We start from the raw sequence: 20,088 nt of genomic DNA on the forward strand, positions 1-20,088 counted from the left end.
TCTAAGGTTGCAAGTAATGAAGCTGCTGTACTATTAATAAGATCATCAATTTGAGTGGGAGTTCACTTAAGATATCCTCACTTATGCTCTACTGTGGAACTCTCTCTGTACATTTAGAACAACAGTAATAGTTATTTGCGAGTCGTCTGTTGATTGTCATAGGAAAATTAAATGGAACTTGAAAATGGTCAGAAAGTCGAGGGTTGTTGATAAAAACCAATACATTTGTAATTTGTATATGTATAAAATGTATTGATAACACATTTTATTTGTCTTTAATGTCTTTGGGTTGAGTGGGGATTTTTAACTGATGTGCGCTCCAGCGTTGTTCAGTTTGATTCCCGTGGTGCTCGTGACTCTTCCACTGACAACATTCAATGGCAGTCCGTTTAGTATCGGCTCAGCTCACTTGGAACCTTCCCCAGAAGTAGAGTCGAGCCGAGCCAAGCGAGAACTATACAGTATAGTGAAAAGCACCATTAGTACCCTTTAGTACCCAGTGTCTAGTACTAATGGGGACTAGACACTGTGCTAACCCTGACCCACCACCATGGAAACCGTGGATAACCTGGATCGGGACCTCTGTTGTCATGTTGTCACACAGTCAGTAGATTACTGGTTTTCCGATCTGTTCACGGGTCGTCATCGCACAGTAAATCTGTCACATGACAGGAGGCTTTGACAGGGAAAGCTGCCAACTCTAATAAGAAGAAATAACACAACATCCCACATGCAGCATGCCACGCCCTCCTGTGGAGCATTACACAAACTTAATGCAAATACTGACCAGACAGTTTTACACCTTCACATTTGGCCAGTGGTTACATGTCACGGCTGAAACATGTCTGTTTATGGGATGTTTTTAATTCCTCTTTGTTTTGATGTCAGATGTGGATATTTTGTCTAAGATGGAGAGTTGTGCTTTGGCTTTTAAAGCTTTTATTTGTGGCCCTGTGCTTGCTTCATCTATGTCAGTGTGGCCCCTGGATGTTGTTGACCCCTAATCTGCATACAGGTCGTCGCCTGAGGTTCTGTCTGTCTGTTCATGCTGTTATAACGAGAGTTATAAGAGGGTTTTTTTTACCAATTAACTGTGTTTTTATATCGATCTTGTCTCGAGATGCTTCCTCATGTCCCTGAGAGTCGCTGACGTAACAGAAGGTCATGACGCCAGGACACTTGGTTCACCTGCTCAGGTAATATTGTGTGACTGCTGCTGTATCCATGGCAACAAACAGCCACAGATGCCCTGGACCCGGCACGGACGAGGCCCGAGCTCTCCTCTGAATGGTCCTGTCAGCTCCTGGCATGCGCTCTGCTGTACCCCTTGCAGAAGACCCAGCTGGCTGCATGCGCCGCCCCCCTCCCCCCCTCCCCCCCTCCCAACATGTTCACGCCTGCTGTATCCCACATGACTGGACTTGTCCTCCAGGACACTGAGCTCAGGCTTCCATACAGTGCATGTCTGCACCAGAATGTCTGATGGTGAGAGCAGGGATCTTTGAATCTAATAAAGCAGAATTTGGTGCTTGGTTCTAAAGATGGTTTATATTTTTAGATGTGGCTTTGCGATGACGTATGTCATCATCCTCTTGTGGATCATCCTTTTTTCATCATTTCCCCGTGTCTGCTGCATTTTTGTAAGTAACACCTCTCGATGAAATGACAGGCATCATACGTGTCGGCTGAAATTCATTTTGCCCCCAGATATGATTCTGCTCCCGCCTCTGCCCCAGCCCTCCAACCCAGATAAGAACCAACCTCTTCTAAGGTGTTTCGTGAAGCATTATAAAATGGTTGCCATGGATACCCACTCTGAACAGGCTCCACATACAGACAGCAGAGTGGGAAAATGACAGATGCAATATTTCACGTTTCCAAATTCACCCGTTTTCTTCCTCTCATCAGCAGCAGTGTTAAAAATGCCAAAGATGGAGAGCCTGTGAGAACGTGTACGAGGCCGTGTGCTGCGGTCATTTATGGCTGCTCCCTCCTTGAAGAGGTGCCTTGAATGATGTTTTCCACCTCATTTGGTTTTTGTTGTTTCTCCCTGAAGAGATGACCTATATTATCTAGGATGGGAGATCAAAGACGGCTTTTTTCACTGTGATCCCACAAAGCTTGCATCTCACTCACACACTCACACACACACACACACACACACACACACACACACACACTCACACACACACACACACACACACACTCTCACACACACACACACACCCACACACACACACACACACACACACTCTCACACACACACACACACTCACACACACACACACACTCACACACACACACACACACACACACACACACCTCACACACACACACACACACTCACACACACACACACCCCACACACACACACACACACACACACACACACTCACACACACACACTCCACACTCACTCACTCACACACACACTCTCTCACACACACACACACTCTCACACACACACACACCTAGAATAAGCGTCCTGCACGACTGCCTCACTGCAGTGAAGCTGAAGAGTGGAAAAAACAGATTGATGATCCTGAGGATTGTAATTACTGTCCTCTCTGTTCATGGGCATATTCAGAGCATGTGTTTTTATATTTATTATTCTATATATTCTATATTATTCTCTGTCTGTCTACAGTTCTGGTCAATCTGATTATTTTCTGATGGGTATGTGATCGTCCAAGTGTTGGTACAAATCGACCCAAAAATCCTAGAAAAAAAACATATATAGAAACGCAGGTTTAAGCTTTGATTGAGGTCTTGTTTGATTTTAAAAACCTTGACAGTTGTGAAGTAGAACCCAAGTGCAAGACAACTCAAGGGTAAGTGTGAGTAAGAAAAACAAAGACTCACTCGAGCTAAAATAAAACAAGGACACAGGAGTAAAGTAACAACATGTACAACGATCAATACCACATGAGGAACACACCAGAATCATTAGAGCAAAATAGACAATCTGACAGAAAACCAAGGGGAAACTAAGGGCAGGTAAAGCAGACATCACTACCTGAAGGACCAGGGACAACAAGTCAAACACACAACACCAGGAACTCAAAAACGAAGCAGGAAAATAAATAAATCCAAACACTACAAATAAAACACAAACTCTCATCATGATGAGAAGAAGAATTGAAAGAGTTGTCTGAATTCTGTGTCGAGGCTATCGTCTGTTACACTGCAAAAAAATCTTGGCAAAGAAAACTGCTTTTGGCAAGCAAATTTTGCACTATAAAAAATACCTAACTTTGGTTCAATAAGTTATCACGGCTTACTTTAAGCTTTAGTTACCAGTATCAAGCTAAAATAAAGCTTTACATGTTTCCATTTACAACCAATGAAATGATGAGCTTTGATCAGAGCTGCTGCGACTGAGCGAGCGCCGCCACCATGGACCCAACGTGTCTAACATTCATACTGTTCATGTATTCATGGTGAGTGAAAACATGAACAGATACAATACTTTTAAGAATTATAGCCACAATTTACTGACTCTATTTCCATGTTTTTCGTTAAAAAAGAAGATTTCGATGAATCTAAGAATATCTGGCTTATTTCTAGTGTTTTTGCAGTTACCTCCATATTTTACCCATGAATTCCCTTTAGTGTAACAGCTGATGAGCTAAAGCCGGCTGTTGCCTATTCATCAGCCATTTATACCACAGAAATGAAACAAGGTCACCAGTGGGAATGGACTACCTGCTGGGAGACGGTGCTCCTCCACCCGCTCACTCTCCTTATCCTGGTCCCTCTCCCTGCCACACCTTCCAGGTCGTTCCATTTTTCCGGTGTGTTCCACACACACAGATATGGATGGACCAGAGATGCCCATATGTCTCAGTGACCTGCATGAGTCTCTACACTGTCATGCATCTCATTAGCTGCAGAACCCGACCGGTCATCCATCAAGCGGAGGTCTTCTCCCAACTGTGTCCTGGAAGACGATTGTGTGGATGAACCTGTGCAGTGATTTATGAGGGCGTTTCTTCTCTCACCTTTTTACTGTTAGAATATAATATTTTGTGTTTTAACCATTATTATGTCGTCCTTTTCCTGTTTGGTACACAGTTAGCATCAGTGGTCATTTCTGTATAAGGATGCTAGAGCTTGTTAGTGTCACCCTTAAGTGAATTTGTGGGTGTAGTAAAACGTATCAGGTTAAAGAAAAATAAGTGTGGAATTCTTACAAAAATCTCTTTTTATTTATTTTATTAACAAGTGTATTATTAACAAATGGAACCATTTTCAGACTGTGAGCCTTAAAAGAAGGAAAAGCAAGACAAGAAAGTTGTTCTTATCACCAGCAAAGAGATTCTGTACCTCTGTAAGAAGTAAATCTTTCCTTAAAATGAATTTAAACCTTAGAATGTCTTATTTTTTACTGTGACAGTGTTTTTTAATGCAGGAGAGAAGAGTCGATTGTCCTCCAACAGAAGATCTTAAAGTTTTATCATTACTTTATAGGCAACAATCTCCCAGAAACAAGGCTCCTTTGAATATACACTAGTGCCATGGTTCTCAAACTGTGGTAGGTGTAGCACCAGTGGTACACAAGCTTCCTCTGGTGTTTTATCTTCATCATGTCATCAGGGTGTGACACACACACACACACACACACACACACTATCACCATCTGGGATTGGTTCCAGCTCCTCATGTGATGGTTCAGAGTTGACTTGAAGCAGCTCTAACTTTATAAGCTTTATTAAAGTTGAACTTTAAATGTAGGAGAGCGTCTGCCTCCTGGACCCTCATCGACCCACAGGGGGGGAGCTTGGTAGCTGAAAGCTACTCTTCAGTAATCTTGTCTTTGTGAAATGACGGGGCCTGATATACGAGGAGGAGGATTTTAAATTCTGTTGTATAAAGAGTCCAGCACTGGAGTGATGTGATGACAACATTTCCTGGAGGGAGTTTAGAGTTCAAGTTTCCACACTTCCCAATTAGCATGTCCACTCCAGGCTTCAGAGACTGAACTGACCTCATGCAGCTCTTGATGCTGCTCGAGAGATGGACCTCACCTCCAAACTACAGCGACAGAGATGGACTGACAAGTAAAAGAAACCAGAGGACAGAGAGGAAACGGGTGCTTCCTCTGTTCAGACACAGATTCATGTCGGAGATCCGCTGGAGCTCCACAGAGGTACACTGCACGTCACCTGGGAGTGCTGGCTGTGTGGTGTATGAATAGATCTTATGCAGCGTGAAACAGAAGTGTATTTGCACCAAGAGAAAACCCGAACATGCAAACTCCACATAGAGAGGCCCTTGGTCAAACCAGGATTCAAACCAGTGACCTTCTTGCTGTGAGGCAACATTGTCACGTCATGCGACCACCTACAGGATTTTTATGTACAGCACATTTTTGCAGTTTTTCAGCTGCAGGTCATGAAAAGCATTTCTCTGAAACTGTTTATAATCTTATATCATGTATATATATATATATATATATATATCTTATCTTATATATCTTAAACATCCCTGCATCGGGATTTGACACTGTGCACGTTATAGTCAACGACAACAACCATCATATGAGCGCCCTGCAGCCCATTGCACCACCTCTCATTGAAACTGGTGCAAATATCACCGTCTGCTCATGACAAGTGCGTATGCCGCCCAATCCTGGTGTAAACCTGAAAATGGTCTTAATTTGAACGTCACGCCTCCATATTCATGGTGTCAAGAGTTTACGACGCTGACATACAGAATAGGACCAAGAAGAGAAGCTTCAGGAGCTGAAAAGAAGCAAAGTAACGTCCGAAATTTAGAAAATAACGAGGTGATCCTGTCAGAAAGCAGAAAGAGATTTTTCACTCGCGATCATATTGTGAAGGTTTCTGCTTCACTGTGTGCAGAACCTTGATGTAAGATGTGACATGTGTCGGTGCAGAGATCTTCCATGTTCTCATCACACTGATTGCAGATTGGAATCTCGAGTCGGCGGCGGTGTGAAGTAATCTCTTGAATATGAGATGAATGATGAGCACATGATGGGATGTGATGTGAGTGGTTTTGATTGGATTCTGCAGCAAATTGCTACAAACATGAAGCTCATGCAGATGTTGAAAACAGTGAGACGAGAGCATGAGGACACTTGGACAGACTGGTGAAATGACATTTGTCCTATTTCAGTATGATCATGAATTGTCTTACTATTCATATTATTTGTACACACTGGTTTGGTAGTGAAGGTCTTTCTGTCTGTAAAGCCTCATTTTGAAGGTTTGAATCCTCACCAGATCAAGAGCCTCCGAGCAAGGTGCTCAGTCCTCATTGCTCATTGATAATTGGACACTGTAAATTGTCCAATTGTCCATTGCTCTGGGTTTTCCGAGTTAAAAATCAGAGTCACCTTGGGAATTACAAGGACATTCCAGCTGCAGATGGAACACAGCATTAGCTTCTACTTGAGCAGCACAAGATGGTGGACAATCCACAAAAAGCTTCATCTGAGGCTAAAACTTAACAGATTTTATTTTAATATTTGGAGTATATTAAATGTTAGACACTGGATCTGTTAGATGAAAAAGTTGCATAGTGTTGTTGTGATTGATGCTCATCTGGCCGACTTTCTTCACAACTCCTAGTGCTGGTCCCAGTCTTGGGTAAATGGAAGGGTTGCATCAGGAAGGGCAAAAACAATCCTCAAGTCAACCATGCAGATCATCTACGATGGCTCACAAGCATCTGTCGTGTGTCACTGCTTAGAGTTATATACACTAAAAGCTGCTCCAGAGCAACGGCTCACTGAAGGATTACAGACAGCGGAGAACAGCCTCAGGATTACTCCCTCTGTCCGTGTATATACTTTGACGCTGACTGTGGCGAGCAGCACACTGGAGTTTTCTGCATTCCTTCCACTAATTTATGCTGTAAACAAAACACTTTTCTGGGTCATAAATTTGCCGTCAACTCTCTGGAGCTTTGTTATTCTCCTCTCTGCCTCTGTCCACTCTCTCACTGCACTGAAACACATCTGGACTGTGTCATATGTGGTTTGGTTAAACATGGGGATGCAGCATGTACCTATCTCTATATGTTAGGATATACAGTTCTCTGGGCTCATGAAAATCAAATCATTCATCAAATATTTAGACTTAAAATTAAAAAAGTGACTTTTGTATGTATGTACAAAATGTATTTTACAGTCACTATGTAATATTTAATGTATGTCACAAATATATTTAATGTCATAAATATAATAATAATTATCAATGCAACAGCCTTTAAAACCAGGAAACGTCATCACAGAGACCGTGTCATGATATACAAAATCTAAGACCATATCTTGTATGTATATACAGTATATGTTGTTTAAATATCGATAGTACATATATATAGATAGTACAGATAGTGTATATAATTCTGATGCATTTACAACAATGTTTAAAGTGTATTATGTGCACTGTCCTTGTTAACTCAACCAATACAAATAAATTAATAAATTAAAGAAATGATTTAGAAGAAAAGAAAAGTAATCCAAGAGTTCAACACCTAACATTGCATTTTTATTCATGCATTTGTTTTCTTTTTGTTTTTGTTTTTTATCTGCTCACCACAGGTATAGGCACGTGAATAAGTAACTAGTAAAAGTCATTTGTCATCGTTAGTATGAAAATCCCCACTGTGGGAAAATAAACAGTGAAATAGAAATACACACACAGCAAAAAAATAATAACAATAATAATATTTCTGGGAAATGTATTTATTGAATTTTTTATATATTTATTTTTTTTTTTTCATAAAAAGAAAAATTATCTGGGCAAGGAAGTTTGGCACTTAGAGAATAATAATCATAATAAAAAGAATAATCTCATTATTGTAAGAACAACTGCACATCTTCTGGTGAGACACACATTGTTGGTTGTGAATATCATGATTTATTATAAAACAGTGTTACCATGGCGATGTGTTATATGTCTCAAAGTTTTGCTATTCACCCATTCATAGAGCACATCTATGTGCAACACGTTTTTCTATCGCTGATCTTTCAAACCCGTTCACACGCTGTCAGAAGCAATGCGGGGTTAAGTGTTCGGCGTCAAACTCACAACCTTCAAGTTGAAAGACGACTTGCTCTACCGCTGAGCCACCATCTCAGATAACTAAAAATGGTCCTGAGAGCCATATACTCATGAACCTTGAAACACTATGTGGGTCAGATGTGGGCCACAAGACAGCGCCCCCTGGAATCAGTCAATCAAACTTCATTTATGGCTTTACAACATATGGCTGCTGTTATGTATTAAAACACTGACAGGGATGTGAAGAACTGAGGAAAAGAAGAAGTAAAGAAGTGACGCGAGGAAACAGAACTCTCAACAAGAAAACACTAAATATAGACTGAATTTCCACTAAAAACTGGAGGTAAAAGAAAATTCAAAACATAACTAGGAACAGAGAAGATGAAATAGATAAGTAGGTCAGTAAATAAATAAGTAAATAGATAAAAGAAGTAGTGTACGCAACAAAGGATAAGACATGATCAAAAGTATTAAAGGAGATCAAAGGGTAGAATAAGATCATTTGTGTCTGAAATAAATAAATGAATAGATAAATAAAAGGTCATAAATAATATATTTTATTGTCATTGCAAAGGTACAATGACATTTGGACAGCATTTATATAGACTGTATTTATATAAAACTATACAAAATCCACACTTTTAAATATATGTTGTGTAAATAAATGTACACACAAGGAATCATAGATTATTTTCGTTCTAACTTACATTTTGATCATTTTAAGGCTCATTACAGTCTGAAAGTGCCTCCATTTACAAGCTGCTTTTAAGAATTTTAGGGAAAAAAGAATATTTGACTTATTGTTAGTGTGGCTGTTTTTACAGTGCAGGAGAGAAACTGTAGATGTTTAAACATACATGTGCTGAGCAGCCCCGCGTTTCTTACGTTGCCCACCAATGGAAATGCACTCGGCCCGCCCCTGTTCACTCCAGTCTTCCAGCACTGGCACCAGAGAGGCGCACAACCATGACATGCAGCGCTGAGCGAGGACGAGGAGAGCTGCTCGACCACCACGCCACCATTTCAGGTAAGAGAAAATCATCTCATTTATTAGTTCTTTTATCTGTAACAGACACACACTGTGTCGACGGAGAGAAGTCTTGTCATTTGGCCATAGATTGACTTTATTAGAGATTGTTTTTATGTTTTTACGTGGAATAAATCGACCAATGTCAGGAACACGCACTGTACTCAGTTCACTCTAATAATACGATTGAAAATGATGATTATTTTTATTATTATTGTTGTTGTTTATTCGTAAAAATCCCACATGGATGAAGTAAAGACGGAGGTGTGTTTATTTAAAATGGTGCTCATCTGAACTTTTGTGTTGTTGCTATGATGAAGTTTTCAGTGCAGATCTGTAGAGACTGTCATTTATTCTCCATCTTGTGATTGTGTCCGCGCAGCTCTTGAGTTCGTAGTGTCAGTGGCGAGCGCGTGGGCTTCGTGAGGGCCGTGAGCGCGAGAGCGAGAGAGAGAGAGAGAGCGAGAGGTGTGGGTTCTGTCTGCACTCAAATAGCTTTCGGGCTTTTGTGTCCCTGTAGGGACTCTGAGGTCTGGACATTTTCATGTTTGCTTCACTCGCTCCTTTTTTACAGCAGAAGTGAAACAGACACGCGCTCGAATGTCAAGAGTCGATTAATCATGCAACACTGTGCGCCCCCGCGCGTGAGCCTCGCATTTGGACATGGACTAAAACCTCAAATATCACCATCACCATCATCATCATCATCATCATCATCATCATCACCATCATCATCATCATCATCATCACCATCATCATCATCATCATCGTCGTCGTCGTCGTCGTCCTCTCCATCTTCTCACAGACGTGCAGCTTCCATGAGAAAAAGAGAGGAGCTGTCAGTTTTCCTCTTCAGCACCACGGACAGAGACACAATCCGACTTATCCACACCCACTTCTGCTCCACACTGCTGCTCAGAGAGAGAGAGAGAGAGAGAGAGAGAGAGAGAGAGAGAGAGAGAGAGAGAGAGAGAGAGAGAGAGAGAGAGAGAGAGAGAGAGAGAGAGAGAGAGAGAGAGAGATGAGAGAGAGAGAGAGAGAGAGAGAGAGAGAGAGAGAGAGAGAGAGAGAGAGAAGAGAGAGAGAGAGAGAGAGAGAGAGAGAGAGAGAGAGAGAGAGAGAGAGAGAGAGAGTGAGAGAGAGAGAGAGAGAGAGAGAGCTAGAGAGAGAGCGAGGGATAGAGAGAGAGAGAGAGAGAGAGGTCCACCCAGGCTTTATCAGCTTTAGCGCAGGTTGACTCGCTCTCACCCCGGAGGCATTTGAGTGGTTATTGGATGTGATGTACAGAGAGCGACTATAATCAGCAGCTGAGTGCTGGTGTGTTTGTTGTGTTGTTTGCAGAAGCTCAGGTGCACAGCACCGTGTTCCACCCTCAACTTATGAGCTCACAGAGTCCAACTCGGATCATAAAGGGATTTCAAAATAGGCCTCCATCACCAGCACCATCATGTCCCAGAGGATCATCTTTATCTATTTATCTGTTAATGGAGAGCCTTATTAATTGCTGCTCTGCATTTGTGGAATCAGTTATTCATGAACCCTGAGCCCTGAGTCTCACACACACACACACACGCACACACACACACTGAGGTGTGATTAGTCAAATGAAATACCAGCACAAGCTGCAGTCTGTCTGATTAATCAGGCTGATCATGTGATTGTTAGAGTACAAGCTCATCAGTCATGTGATCATGACGAGTGCGTCCGCAGCTGCTGCAGTGAAAAAAGCTCGATATCACCCTTTTGTGTGTCCAACACTCGTGTGTGTCGCTGTAGCTCAGCATCATCTCCGTGCTGCTCTCTGCTGGATTTTCTAGCAGCGACAACACAAAAGTCTGCCCCTGGTTTGGTTTTGCTCTGCAGACTTCAATAAACTTCATGAGTTCATGAGTTCATGAGTTCACACGCTCATGACAGACGTGACATGTAGCAGCGTTTGTATACATCCAAAATGGCAGCGACCCAAGAGCAGCTGTCTTTCAATTTGGCTGCTGCTTCCATTTTAAGCAACTTGCTCCACAGACCTCAGGCTGAAGTCATTGGAAGTGGGAGGTGCAATATTACCACTGGTTTCTACATCAATAACATATTTACACGTGACAGACCTGTCATAAAAGTCAAATCCAACATGATCTACAAACTGTAAATATGACGTAAATGCAACACTCATCACAGAGATGTGAAAAGGAGAGTTTTCTTGTAGAAATACTGTTAGCTAGTAAATAATCACATACAGTATATGTTTTTATTATAAGGGACATTCATAACCCGCAGTCAGTATTTAGAGTTATTCATTATTATTTATTCTAATCATAGCACCATTGCTATAAATGACTTTTGAGCATCATTTACAAATATCGCTAAAATATAAGACAGCTTCTCAACCGTTGTTAAGGGGAATCTTGGAATTTAAGATACTATTAGCAGTTCAACATGGGCCTAAGCCTCTAAACACATTTGGTAACTTCTGCAGACACCAACTGTAGAACATCTGCTCAAAGGAAGAATTTGGGCTGGAGGAAGCAGGAATTGACCTCCAGAGACCGAGCAGAGCCTGGTGCACAGCCAGCCACGGTGGATCATTCCACAGAGAGTTTGTCTCTTCCTGATTCTAATGAAATATATTAAAGGTCATGACACAGATGATGACACAGTCTATAGGAGGATGGGAGGAAGCATCAGGCTGTGCACGTACCTGCATGCATGCGTGTGTCCACACACACACACGTGATATCAGTGTCTCAGACATTGTCATGTGACAGCTTACAACGTTTTGTTCTCATCTTTAAATGCAAGGATGGCTGTCTATGAGAAACATGACTGTCCACAGGTCACATGACAGTCTTCAAAGTGAGCAGCACTAAGGTGCCAGTGTGTGTGTGTGTGTGTGTGTGTGTGTGTGTAAAGGCAGGCAGCAGCGTGAGTGGCCTCTTTGATGTGATATGTATCAGATATATCTGGAAACATTGTCTTTAACTGTGTCATGGTTTGGTTTGTGTGTAGTGTGGACTCTGACATGTTAGAGGACAAATACAGGTACGACACCAGTCATTTTTCTAAACCGTGTAACTGAGCTAGTTTCACGGTTTTTTATTTTAAATTGAAAGGTAAACGACAGTGCAGTGATCGTCTTCTCATGTGGACGGACTTTATCTGTGTTAAAGTGATTTGTTTGGGTCTAAATTGACCCGTTGCCTTTACTTTAGGTGAACGTGTTTCTTCACGTGCTTGAACAGAATTGTTGTGTTGTTTTTTGTCTGTGGCAAAAAAGCCAAACCCTGTTCCATGTCACGGAGGTGGAGTTCTTTTTAGGGACCAACTCCTCCGTTGTTTTCATTTTCAGCCACAGGGTGAGAAATCCACGACAATGACCAGAGTTGAGTGTTGATTGCTGTTTAGGGCGGACATGAAACAGACAATGGTTGGAATGTTCCCTGTAGACGATAGTACAGTGTGCAGTAGTGTAGGATACGATCGTCAACACGTTCTAACCGAGTTGGCTTATAAACAAGTGTCATATGTGGTTTCATTGACCTGCGGTCTTCTTGAAGCACGGCTGCAGCAGCTGATGGTGACATGGATTAGGGTGGAAGGCAGGAGTGAAGCAGGGGTGAGGTGGAGCGTTCATGCCCACTGGACTCCTGTCTGGACACATTCCATTTTCATAGGGCTGATATGACACTGACGCAGCTGAATATAGATCTGTTTCACTTACATCATTGTATTTATAGAGCCGCAGCAGCAGCTGTTGGTATAGAGTTATAATCCTGGTTAAAGGGCTGGATTGACCCCCATGAAATCTTCCCCTCCCAACGTTGCCTGAAAAGCCAAACAAATATAACGATCTGTTATATTAAATATTCATGACTCATAAAGTGATATTGAAATGATTCGATGTTTATTTTAAACCAGGACCGTGTGGGTGCTCTTTAATCAGATTTAACTGACAATGACGGAACAACACATCGACTCTGATCTCCATCGAAATGTAAACGCTGCTTAATGCTAACATTATGAGCCGAGCTGACCACGTAAAAGAAGAACACACAACTCTCTGATATGAATAACTGTGGCTGTGCATGATTTTAGAGAGAAGCTGAAAATCACATTTCTATGCCATTTAAATGCCTGTTTTGGAATGAATGAATGAATCATCCATTCATCCATTTCCTGCCACTCTATCCTCCTCGTGACGGTTGCCAATCCCAGCTGACACGGGGGAAAGGACAGGTCTCCCAGTCCATCACAGGGCCAACAAACATTCACACCTACACTCACCTGAGAGTGTCCAGTTCACTCACAGAGTGGGAGGAAGCCAGACTACCTGAACACAGAGAGGCCCTCGGCCAAACCAGGATCAGACCCGGTGACCTTCTGGCTCTATGAGGCAACAATGCTGACCACTGCACAACCATATTATTGCAATTCATCAAGTAATTGTCACAGAGAGGAACCGGGGGCTTAGTGGTGCCTCAGGGTTAGTCGTCAGCTTTGCCTGGTCTGTAATCCAACACTGTTTGTAGGTTTAATAAATCTGGATTACATATGTAATCTCTCAGCGGGTCCTGAAGTCTGGGCTGGATCTTTTTTGGGTCCCCGCCCTTTAGTTCAGGTGTCAGGGATCTGACTGTAAATGTGTTGCTATGTAATGATTGACATCATGATATTTGCCATCACAATAGAAAGTGTGTGAAAGTGCTCGTCATGTGTGAGACTGACTGTCTCTTCTGTCCTCTCAGGTTGAGTGACGAGCCTCCTGTCTCACCGCCACCATGATAGCGACGGGCGGCCTGCTGCGCATGAACCGGCGCCAGGATTCCCTCCGCTCCAAAAACCGCGCAGAAAACAAAAGGAAGCGGAAATCCAAGAAGAAGAAGAAGAAGAATGATGTGGTGGTGGTGAAGGGGAAGCTCAATCTGTGCTCCCCGGCCGGGTTGGTGGCAGCTGTTGGAGTTATGGTTCTCATGGTGGGGATTTCTATGGCTGTACTGGGCTACTGGCCCAGTCAGAGCCAGCATGAGTACCAGGAGCGCCGCAGAACTGGAGTGTACCACACCAACAGAGTCAGCTACCCCAAAGCCGTGACCGTTTCCTCCAATTTGACACATGACAAGTCCAGCTCCGGCCAGATCCCTTCGTTTAACCAGAGCCGCGCTAACAGCAGCACCGCTGAGCCCACCCCTCACTGTGGCTTCCTCTGTGACTTCCTGGATCGTTACCTGTACTCAGACAATCTGAAGGTCTTTGGCCCGCTGGTGATGGGGATCGGCATTTTCCTCTTCATCTGTGCCAACGCTGTCCTACACGAAAACCGTGACAAGAAAACCAAAATCATCAACCTGAGAGACATCTACTCCACGGTGATAGATCTTCACAGCATACGGTCAAAGGAGTACTCGCCTCTGAACGGTTTAGTGAACTACACTCAGTCCAGGAGCGCCGAGGGCCCCTCCGGCTCCTTCCCTGCGAGTGGGACGCTCACTCGCAGCTCCTGGCCGTCCACCGCACTCGGCCTGCAGGGCGAGTTTGGGGGCGATGGCGCACTGAGGCGCACGTCTTTAGCCGGCAGGCCTCGTAGCTGGTCCAGAGATGTCCAGACCTTCACGGACACGGTCTACAGCATCTACAAAGACTACAGCAATAGCGGTAAGCAAGCACCGCAGCCTCGACAGTGGGAGACCACATCCATCGTCACCTCCTCTGTGAACGCTTTCACCCTCCCTGTGATCAAACTGAACAACTGTGAGGTGGAGGAGTCAGAGAGAGCGGAGGAGGCAGCCGAAGACATCGGCGACGATGACGCCCAAACAGAGAGGGACACGTCAACGACAGAGCAGCCCGCGCCCCATCACAGCCATGAGGACATGTCCACAGACACAGTGAACCACCAGGGGGTGCCACAGGCTCAGCCTCTGCCACAGTGGACCCAGCTGTTCCCGCCATCGCCTGTTGCCAGGGCAATGGGTTCACGTCTGTCGCTCAACTCCCTCACGGATCAGCCCCGGTCTGTGAGGCGGTGCAGCCTGTCTGTGTCTGTGTGTAGTCATGGCGACAGAGGCAGGCGCTTCAGCTGCCCTCGCCTGGAGCGCTCCAACAGCAAGGGCTACATCAAACTGACTGATCTGGGGGGCGACTCCTTCGAAGCCCCCGACACCGACACCTCTTTAGTGGCCACTGAACAGGAAGTAGCAGTGGACACAGTAGCAGCGGCGGAGGAAGGAGCTCAGGGAGAGGACGACCTGCTGACGACCGGCACGTCTGCGGAATAACAGACGTCTCAGATGTGAAGCAGCAAAGGACTATTGAAGCACAGCCATGAACAGTGAGGAGCGAGGATCTTCACAAACGCCACACCCACAGCTCAACACACAGATGTACATTTTCTATTTTTTTCAATGTAGCAAGAGCAATACAAAGACCTATGAGGAGGTTTAGTCAAGATTGAGATGGAAAATCAGAACAGAACTTTTCTTTTGTACACCAGAATAGAGCGAACACTGTAGCTGTAGTAGAATATGAAAAACTGTTGTCCTGTAGCACTGACACATGCCACAGAAACTCTCTAGTCTACCTTGTTGTGTGAATATCATGTGAAAAAGTGACACGACTTGAATCTCAGGTAGAAGTTCGGTTTAGGATCAGGACCTTGAGGACAAGGTCTTCCCATGTGCACACTTGTTTATATGAATCATTCATGGTTGAATAAACTTGACTGTAACACCTGTCGGCTCTGGACGGCATCTATTGACGGTTCAAGGTACAATAACCCAACAAATAAAGAAATACAAGAATAGAATAATAAGCACTAATCCACATTAATGAGGCGAGGTCATTCTGTGTTTGAGGTCATTCTGTGTTTGAGGTCATTCTGTGTTTGAGGTCATTCTGTGGTGTTCCAGCGAAACTTCAAATTTCAAAGCTTCACTATAAGCTCTAAGCAGGTTTTTGATTTAAAGAAAGTGAATCAAAGAGAAGGTAAGAACAGATTTGGTGAAATGTTCATAAAAGTAGTGTCGACGATTAAAACTGTGAAGCTTGTGATCGACTAAAATCTCTTCTATTGTTTAAAAAGAATGATTCACACCAACTGGATTTAATCCCTCATAACAGGACCATGATCACAGAGAAACACAACAAAAGAGTCGCGTGTGATTTCACATTAAAGGAGTTTCTTTGCTCCAAATCATTAAGAAAAATAATGAAAACAATGAAAATATCCAGACAAGTGTGACAATTTGTGATCAAATGTGCAGCAAAGCCACTCATATAGATTTTAGCTGCTCTACCAGGAGACATTCTCTGTGTTAACTGGACTGAGAGCCTGTAATATGTCCTTTTAATAATGGCTTTTACTGTTACAGCTCAGATCTATACTGGTGTAGTTGCTGATCGGCATACTTCTATCTGACTATTTGCTCAGAATTGATTACTTTGGTGTTGGAATGATGGTCAAACCGCGTCACTCTGTTGCATCCTGTTGCTTCCTGTGTTCTTCATAGGAAGACAACATTCAACATTCATGTGTCCACTCGTGTGCATACATTCGCCTTTTTAACCAAGGCTGTGATACAAGTGTCAGTACAAAATGATAATAACAATAATGAAACTTGTATGTAATTGGACACTAATACGACCATAGGGGAGAGTGGGTATTTGTTTGTCTCTATGTGTGTCCCTGCGATGGACTGGTGAACTGTCCAGGGTGGACGTCAGCTGAGACACACAGCTCCCCCCGTGGAGGATAAAGTGGTAGAAGATGGAGGGATGGAAATTCGTATTTCATATACTAATAATCATGTAATGTGTTTACCTTTTATCATCAGTATTAAGCAACGTTTACAAATGACAAGGGTTCCAAGTATTCCTCCTTCTCATTTTCCAATAAATCCACATTTTATTTTGCATTTCATACAAACGTCACCTTCACCATGTGTTGCAGCATGGAACAGTTACAGGACTATGGATCTTTTTCCCAGAATAATGCAAGTGTTCCTTTAGCTTATAGACCGGCCCTGGACTTGTCCTGAGATTTCAACCAGCAACCCTCGGGTCCATCTTTGTGTGTTTTTTAGCTGTCTCAGCTAAATAATCTGTGTGTAATATGAACGCCTTCCTCCTATTTATGGCAAAATAAATCTACCTATGGGTAAATAAATAAACTTTAATATTACTTAAATAATTATTTTTTTCTTGCAAATTAATTTGGCAACACATTTGGCTTTGAACCAACAAGTGTAATATTGTTACCATTCAACGTTCACCTGTTTTCAGCAGTGTACACGAGCCTCAAATATAAATCAATCAATCAATCAATCAATAACATGGGGAACAGCATTATCTTTGAAACCATCGAACATGGCCATCTAGCGGTCATGACACCTACAGATAATCATCTCTTCCTTGTTATATCAAGCCGCCACTAGGTGTCGCATGGACAGTGACTGTTGAGCTGTAAAAGCGTGGGTGTGCCCGTTCACGAGTACAATGAGCGCCGGTCTTGGAGGCGGGAGGGGCGGGAGGGGCGGTGTCACCGCGGTCCGTCACTGTGAAGTTTGTCTAAAGACACCGTTCACAGGTGTGCGCTCCTTTTCCGACCACACGAGCCGTCTGTCCCGTTTCCTGGTCCCCGCTGTCCGTCAGGTAAAGAACCAACTGTTGTTTACCAGAGTTTGTTTGTGCGGTGTTGCGTTCACGTACACATGAACTCTCGGTTCATGTCTTCACCATAAACAGTGATTCACCAGAATCACCAGAATCCTTGTGATCGTGTTTCCACACATTTCATTGCTAATACTCGTTTGTTTCCTTCTTTTTCGGGTTCACGTTCGGTCACTGGTTCTGCTCAACACACGGTGACCTGCTGCTCAACACACCGGTGACATGGTGAGTACACGTTTGTGTATCTGAAGTATCCATAGTACTCAACAATGATACTTTTACTAACGTAGTGCTTTTCAAAATAAGTTAAAGCAAAGCACCGGAAACACAGAATTTAAAAAAAATTGAAGCAGCAAGAATGATAGAAACAGTATAATAAAATAAAACTATTCATAAAACTGAAAAGCACATTTATAATAGCATGTTCTTAAATGTGACATACGCTCCTTCTTCCTGCAGAAGCTTTAAAACTTCACAGTCTGAAACCGTTTAGATCTAAATTGTATTTGTGATTAATCTCAGTTGAGCAAAGTGCTGTACACACATAAGACATAAATAGTAACAGCTGAGATAAACAATAAAAAGAGGAAGTAGTTATTACACGGCACAGTGCACGGAAGACTTGAGCTGACACATCCGAGTAAATGTTATTAAAGGTTAAAAACACTGTTTTATTTTAGTTATTTTTATATATATATATATATATATATATATATAAATATTTGAAATCAACTCATTCAATGAATCCACAAACTGTTCCTGCGTAACACTCGCTGATTGTCTCCTGACGTGGGGACATGTCCGTCATCGGCCTGATCAGCATTTTTGCAAAGGCAGTTTCTCAAGCACACGTGGTTTCCCCTGACGCACACACACGCTCACACACACACACACAGGCACGCACACACACCTGATCCAGTGTCTGTAAGCACAGACGAATGGTTAGGAAACAGGAAGTTATCACAGCTTGTGCTTCTGCTCAGGAATCAAAGAGGGAAGGAGCTCCTTGGATCTTTTCACCGACAGCACTTTTAAAATGAGAGGGACAATTGCCCCGGTTCATTTTACAATTCACCAATGTCCCTAAGTGTCCGTTCGTCTGGAATGGAGACGGATTTGATGTTCATGTATATTTAAGATGCTTTTCGTCTTATCGATATTGCAGCACACTGGGTTTTAACAGGTTGTTTTCTGAGGTAGAATGATGACGGTGAATGTGCAGGACGAGGGAGATAAACCTGGGTAAAGTCAGTGGTGTGTGCAGCTCTGCATGTGTTTATCCACAGTCATCGTTCCTGCGCCGTCACTACGACTGAATTACTCGAGAAAAAAAAGAGTATAAGGGCAACTGAGATGCAAGAGAGCAGAGCGACTAGTGCTGAAAGACGGCAGCCATTAGAGCCTCGTTCTAAATCACCTGATCTTGCAAGAATCTGTTTTATAGTGCCGTGAACTCTGGGACGGCAGAGTTTACATGACTGTGCCGCTGCACGTAGATGTGTTGTGTAAAACAGAGAGTTAATGGGTGAATGGAATAACTGCAGTGGTCATCAAGACTAGAAGTGCTATATTTATACAAACCATTTACCATTTAGTGTAAAGAAGCCTAATCAATAGATAAGAGGCTCTGTGTCAGTCTAGTGGATGAACCCATTTTCCTCGTGTACAGGGATTTTCTCTGGGTTCTCCGCTTTCGTCCCACAGTCACAAACATGCAGATTTGAGATCCGTGAGTGTGAGAGTGAATGGTTGTTTGATGGACTGGCACCTGTCCAAGGGAGGATAAAGTGGTAGAAGATGAGTGAGTGAGGGATTTTTATTGACATTTTTACATTGTCTGTATAATGAAGCACGCGATATATATGTATATATATATATGTATATATATATATATACATATATATATATATATATATGAGTTTTAGATTGAACCAGATTTTGAATTTTCATCTGTCTGATATCAGAGCCAGAGATTCCAGTCAGTATTGGGCTGATACCGATACTGTAAAGTGTGACCTGAGGTCAGGGCTCTTTTTATCTGAAATTCAAACGCTGCACTCAATCCTGATCAGGTTGATTTGTGTTTATATATTTTAACAAAGAAATTCATGCATCAATATTACATTAGAGTGAAAAGCTGTTGTCCTCTTGTTGTTGAGTGTTTTTCCTACTCTACTGAGACCTATGTGTAATGAATATTTATTTAAATTGGTAATGAAATTACCAATTACCAAATTGACCGTAGGTGTGAGTGTGAGAGTGAATGGTTGTGTGTGTGTGTGTGTGTGTGTGTGTGTGTGTGTGTGATGGACTGGCGAACTGTCCAGGGTGTACCCCGCCTATCCCCCGATGTAGCTGAGATTGATCCTC

At 42.9% G+C, this 20,088-nt stretch overlaps 1 protein-coding gene across 1 annotated transcript; it reads left to right on the forward strand.

Annotated features, from left to right (window-relative positions):
• The first annotated feature begins 8,935 nt into the window (after positions 1-8,935).
• Positions 8,936-15,782, forward strand: LOC122779972 (transmembrane protein 200A). The gene is made up of 2 exons (XM_044042753.1): positions 8,936-9,060; positions 13,800-15,782. The coding sequence occupies exon 2, from the start codon at positions 13,833-13,835 to the stop codon at positions 15,327-15,329; it is 1,497 nt and encodes a 498-aa protein (XP_043898688.1). The 5' UTR covers positions 8,936-9,060; positions 13,800-13,832; the 3' UTR covers positions 15,330-15,782.
• Positions 15,783-20,088: the final 4,306 nt, after the last annotated feature.

This window comes from Solea senegalensis, linkage group LG1, assembly GCF_019176455.1.
Source record: "Solea senegalensis isolate Sse05_10M linkage group LG1, IFAPA_SoseM_1, whole genome shotgun sequence".
Classification (NCBI taxonomy): domain Eukaryota; kingdom Metazoa; phylum Chordata; class Actinopteri; order Pleuronectiformes; family Soleidae; genus Solea; species Solea senegalensis.

Coding starts and splice junctions, on each gene's coding strand:
- LOC122779972 (XM_044042753.1), top strand. CDS start 13,833: ATGATAGCGACGGGCGGCCTGCTGCGCATGAACCGGCGCCAGGATTCC.